This window comes from Octodon degus, unplaced genomic scaffold, assembly GCF_000260255.1.
Source record: "Octodon degus isolate 3935 unplaced genomic scaffold, OctDeg1.0 scaffold00010, whole genome shotgun sequence".
In the NCBI taxonomy this organism is placed as follows: Eukaryota; Metazoa; Chordata; class Mammalia; order Rodentia; family Octodontidae; genus Octodon; species Octodon degus.
Window position 1 is genome coordinate 1,731,740 of NW_004524586.1, and position 5,766 is coordinate 1,737,505.

The 5,766-nt window shown below is 47.4% G+C and overlaps 1 protein-coding gene across 1 annotated transcript in view; it reads left to right on the forward strand.

The window, feature by feature from the left end:
- The window catches only part of LOC101588282 (1-phosphatidylinositol 4,5-bisphosphate phosphodiesterase epsilon-1), a 233,328-nt gene that overhangs the window by 145,250 nt on the left and 82,312 nt on the right, over positions 1-5,766 (forward strand). The window contains exon 5 of the mRNA XM_023709028.1: positions 747-892. Coding sequence (XP_023564796.1) covers positions 747-892 — 146 coding nt within the window. The remainder of the gene's footprint in view (positions 1-746; positions 893-5,766) is intronic.

A 5,766-nucleotide genomic window follows, 5' to 3' on the forward strand; every position in this document is an offset into this window, starting at 1 on the left:
GGTTCACTTGAAATCCTGCTCAGAACCACTTCGTCGTGGTCTCAGCTCCAAACTGAGTGCTTAGGAAGACTTACTCAGCTTCCTCTATAAAGAAACTGTCGCTCCTCATCAGATAAAAGGAAGAGCACTAGACTTGGAGTCATGGGTTTGCCATCCACAGGCACTGTAACCTCAGGACACTAGGTGAGGTGGCACACATCAGTAATCCCAGCACCCAGGAGGCTGAGGCAGGAGGCTTGTATGAGTTCGAGGCCCCCCGGGCTACACAGTGAATTCAAGGGCAGGCTGGACCACATAGGGAGACCCGGTCTCAAAAAAAAAAAAAAAAAATGTTTTAAAACTTTTATATTGTTTATTTGCTAGTACACATTTTAACTGATTGATAAACATCTTTTATTTATGAGTTAAGTACACTGATTACATTTAATCTTGACATCCCATCAAATATATTTCATGGAAATTTATTCTTAGGTTTTAGTTTCTTACCAGTCTCATGCAATTGCATCAATCAAGAAGGATCTTCTTACCAGTGTCCCTTTTCAGTGAAGAGGCAGAGAGACTCCTGAGTGTGCACAGCCTCCGATCAGAGCAGTGCCCAAGCTAGGTCTTCACTTCAGACTTTGCAGATGAGTCCTTCCTATTCTAATACTCAAGAATTCTTTGAAAAACCCAACAGTGTCCTTGTGAAGAAGCGCTTCCCCAGCTCCTGGCCCAGGTGCGGTGAGTGCGCCCTCTGTGTCTTCCAGGTGAGCTCCTGGGTAACCTGGCTGGTCCTCACGGCGGGGTCCATGGAGGAGAAGCGGGAAGTGTTCTCACATTTGGTGCATGTGGCCAAGTGCTGCTGGAACATGGGCAACTACAACACGGTCATGGAGTTCTTGGCGGGCCTCAGGTGAGTCCGTGGGACTGGAGCGATCGGGTCGGTCTCCCCTGTCCAGCAAATGACGCTGCTTTAACTCTGTGGGCAGCCACGTTCATCCAAGCTAGGTGGCTGGCAGCAATCATTTTGGAGAATATGCTGTCCTCTTCCAACCCAATAAGCTCTGGCTCTTAAAGATGCTGTGGAACTCAGGCCCAGTCATCCAGTCGTGGTCCTACTTCATTGTGTCTGCACTCATCTTGGGTCCTGGCCAAGCTGAGTGAAATGAACAGGTTGCATGACCCACCAACGCAGTCACTGGTCCCTCTCCCCCCTGTCCTGTTCGCAAACTACTCTCTTTTCTCAGTTCTGTCTTTGAATTGCCTTAACACTGTATGGTCCTTCCCATTTCTTGCCCCGAGTAATACTTGTTGCTGACAATGACAGTGGGCTTCCGATGTTAGCGCTCTCCTTATTGAACACTCACTCTGAGTCAAGTACTGGACTAGCTAAGTACCTTCTACATGTTGTATCTTTTAATTTTCAAAACCTGTTTGAAGAAGATGCTGTTATTATCCCATCTGTACCAGGGTTAAAGGAATTCACCCAAGAATGCCTCCCCTGGTGGGACACAATAGAGACTCAGATCTCAGAACCCATGATCTTGACCACCACGATGTCATGTTCTTGTGCCTCGTTTCTCCATTAAGCTGATTCAACTGCCATCCCACCACAAAGCCTCCCACCCTGCTCCCTTTCTGCCTCAGTTACTCGGATGAAGTCACTGCCCTCCCGCAGCATGGTGTGTGAGGAAGCCGAGGACGAGATGACCAGCTAGGGATCCGGCACCCAACCCTGCTTCCCCAAGGAGTAGCTGCTTGATGTGGTCAAGTTACTTCCCTGAGCTCAGCCTGTGAAGTGGGCATGACACCAAACAGCACTCCCTCTCTGGGGAGATGTGCCTGGCGTGTAGCAGGACTCCAGAAAGAGAGGCTCCTATTATTCTCCTTCCTTGTGACTCACCACGAATGTGACACAGGCTCTCGCTATAAATACATCTCACTTCATAACATTACAATAGCAAGATTTTTCTTTAATTCGCTGGGTCTCCAGGTAGAGATTGAGCTAGAAATCTTTTTGTCCCTTTGAACTTCCTTAACTACAAATAAATTCAAATTATCTTGTCCTTGGCATTTAAAAAGACCTTTAAAAAGACTAGGCCTGGCTTTAAAAAAAAGTGAAACCAGAAAAAAAATGATTGCAAAATAGGAGACTATATCCAGATGATTCTGGCTGTCTTGTTTTCTATAAAGAATCTGTTAACATTAGTTCTAAGAAAAAGGTAGGTGTTATGATAAAGTAGCTCTTTGGGATTTTTTGTTTGTTTTTTGGAGGACTTTTGTTTTTGTTCCCCGAGACAGTGTTTCACCATGCAGACTAGGCTGGCCTTGAACTCATGATCTTCCTACTTCAGCCTCCCCGTTGCTGAATTTACAGGCGTGTGGCACCATCCCTGGCAAAATATTCTATTTTGATGATGTTGTCCTTGCACGTTTCACAGCCAGCTTGGGCTGGCTCTTGCCGGGGGACTGCACTTCCTCTTCCCATGGACAGTTTTATCTTCATAGCTGGTGCCAGCTCCCTCCAAAGCAACCCGCAGAGAGCAGCGCACAAGCTGCCTTGCTTCTAGCATCCTAGCCTCAAGGGTTCCATCGCTTCTGCTGTGCTGTGTGGATCACATAGAGTCAACGCCGAGTCACTGTGAGTGGGAGCCACGCAAAGGCACACCACCACCGAGTGTGCATCCGTGGATACCCTTGTGGAGGCAGGCTGCCACGTGCCATGTTTTAGATTCTATTGAAAAAATAATGGCCTCAGAATGACCCGGAGAAACCTAGAGTGAATTTGCATTTTAGACCAATTTAGTTTGAATTCAGAGTCCAACAAGACCTCAGAGCCAGGAGAGACTCACAGATAGGCAGTACCATAACCACCGGCTGGCCCCTGTGCATCTTGTCGTACATCCCCGACCCTCGGCCACTTAATGGCACGCTCCTGTATTTGGCCTAACACTGAACTGGTCTTTACCAAGAGGTGGGCAGCTTACTGGACATAATTAACCCTTTACTTGGAACAGTGTAAATGGATGAATTGCAGATGTTCTTTTGATGGAATGGTTGTGGACATAGTGTTTGTATTTTTAGGCTTTGAAGTGTTTGGATTCCAAGTAATTTAATTCTATCAGGTTATTCGAGGATTTTCTTTTTTTTAAGCGATTGGGTGGGAAGAAGGAACATCCTTATTGTTAAATGATCTTTTATTTTTCTATAGACATTGTACATGTTGCTTCCTCCAATTAAATTGTTGGCTCTTTTAAAGAATAATTAGAAGTTCAAAATTTATACTCAAGAATATTAACTGTGCTGTCGATTTAAGAAAACTAAAAATAAACAATAGGAAAATCACTAAAGGAAAAATATGACACAACCAGTTAGTAGAATAATATTGGGCTATCAGAATTTCTGTTTAATCCTGGGACAGTGACACATCTATAACCCCAGCTACTTGGAAGGCTGAGACAAGGGGTTCATGAGTTCAAGCCAGCCTAGAAAAAAAAGATGTTTATGAAGACCTTATATTGTTGGAAGACACATGATACCATCACTAATACTATCTGGGCACAAAGCTGCTCATACCTAATAACTTTGGCAATATTTATACACCCAGACAGAGCTAGATAGTTAAATTATGCTAGAAGGAAATACACTGAATCTTGTCAGTATATGTGGAATTGTGGGTCATTATTCTACCTTTTTAGTTTGTGTTCTGTTTTTTATTTGGTTGGGGTTTTGCTAGCGTTCTTGCTTTTGTTGTTTGACATTTTAGTTTGCATAATGAGCGTCTGGTACCTTCATAGTCAACGTTTTAAGGCAGGCCAGTCCTTCAGTGACCTTTGCTGGCTTGTCCTGCGCCTCCAAGGGCGCCCTCCTTCCTCTGCCTCCCTTCCCTACATTACAGAGATGCAAATAAACAGTGAGAACCACCCTCAGTCACTCATCTGCCTCCTCCTTAACACCTGCATCTTATGGGGGGAGCAGGACTCTCACTGCTTTATGAGAATCTGCTTGTAGCATAAGCTGAATTTCGTGGTGGGAACCCAGAAAACAATTTTATTTTCCAACTGCGCTGTCTCAGACCTGTCCAGCCGGCACTCCCCGCCCCACCCTGACTGTCCACAGGGAGTTCTGGGCCTTTTCCCAGTCATTCCTAAGCTTAATAAGCATCTCTTCTCCACACTTATGAATGTAAATGAATTTCAGAAACATAAGGGTATGTTAAAAAAAAAAACAAAACAGGTTGCCTACAACTCTGTAAGTTACTTAGCAATATGTGCCCATGCTGGGAAAGTATAAAGAAGCGTAAGAGAAAGAGAACACCAGAGTCCCAGCGGGGCCCTCTGGGCAGGAGGAGGATGACGGGTCTGTGTTCCCCGAGGAATCCGTCGGAGCCTCACCCAGGCTGTTGGTGTTGGACTGCTTTAAACTGGGGTCACGTGGGTGTCTGTTCTGTTGTACTTCTTTATGTCCTTTCAGTGCCTCATTGATCACATAGTTATTTTCTTCTCTTTTTTAAAAATTTTTATTTCTTTATGGCTGGCTCAGTCATTCCTGAGGGGGCGGAGCTTTGCGGCCTGTGGTGCCCCGGGTGGGATCACGGCCCTCGCTTGCCTGAGCAGGCACTTTAGACTGCTGAGGTATCTCGCCAGCCCCACAGTGATTTTTAATCCAGTCTGATCTAAGTCAAATTGCAAACTCTCAGTTCATAATGTCTCACTTTTCCCACATTTCATAGCTCCACTTTTCGATGACAAGACAGCTCAGCAGACTAAGCACCTGCTTAGGCAAGTACAGGGACCAGGGTTCGATCCTTGGCACCACATTCCGCACTGACCCTGCCTGGGCTCAATAGCAAGACCTTGTCTCAAATAGCTCAACCTTTCTCTTACATGGAGTAAGGGGTCCCTGAAGATAAAGAGGGGAGAAGGGGGAAAAGGGAAAGAGAGGAGTGGGGAGGGAAGAGAGAAAGCGCTGGCGGAAGGAAAAGGCTCTCCTCTGCTGAGGCAAGTCGTGATCTGCCCGCGCTGCACTCGCAGCCGCTGCGGGTGGCTTTAGTGTCTCCTGGTTTCTGCCTCTACCTGCTCCCCCACCTTATCCTCGAGGGCCTTCCCACAACCCTGTTACTGCTGCGCACCCTCCAGGACCCGCTCGGTCCGAACTCCCTAGAAGTCCTCCCGCCCAGCCTCTTGCACTGGGATCGCCTCCTGTGGCAGGCGAGACTTCCAATGCTGTGCAGCCCTCCCTCCCTCCCTCCCTCCCTCCACAGCACTCTCCGGGCTCACGGGAGCCACCAGCGCTTTGCCCCGGCAACTCTGCAAGTACAGGACACAGCTGCCGAGCCTCCCTCACCATCAGATGGCTGCAGCCATCTCGTAACGTGAGAGTCGTGCACCAGGCCAGTGTCTTCACAGAGCTCGCTTGAAGCCTCTGTGCTCAGGCGGCTGTCCCCTTTCTCCCAAGAGCCGCTCCACATATCTCCAGCAAACTCTGCCCTCCCTGTCAGCTCAGCTCCGGTTCCTCAGTGTGGGCCGAAGGAGGGTGAGAGCATGGAAGGCTCAGTGCCTGTGCTCAGCCACATCTGGGTGACACCTCACCGTAGGAGGAGTCCAGTGCTGCCTGTGGGTATCAGCAGCAGTTTTAAAATAGGAAAAGTTCCATTTACCATCCTGTCATGCCAATGATACTTTAAGACAGGGTTTCCCAAATGGCTGGTGGCATGATATCAAAGCTTGAGTGAATAAAAAGCAACCTTCCAAAGAAGCCAAAACAGGCCAGCGAGATAGCTCAGTG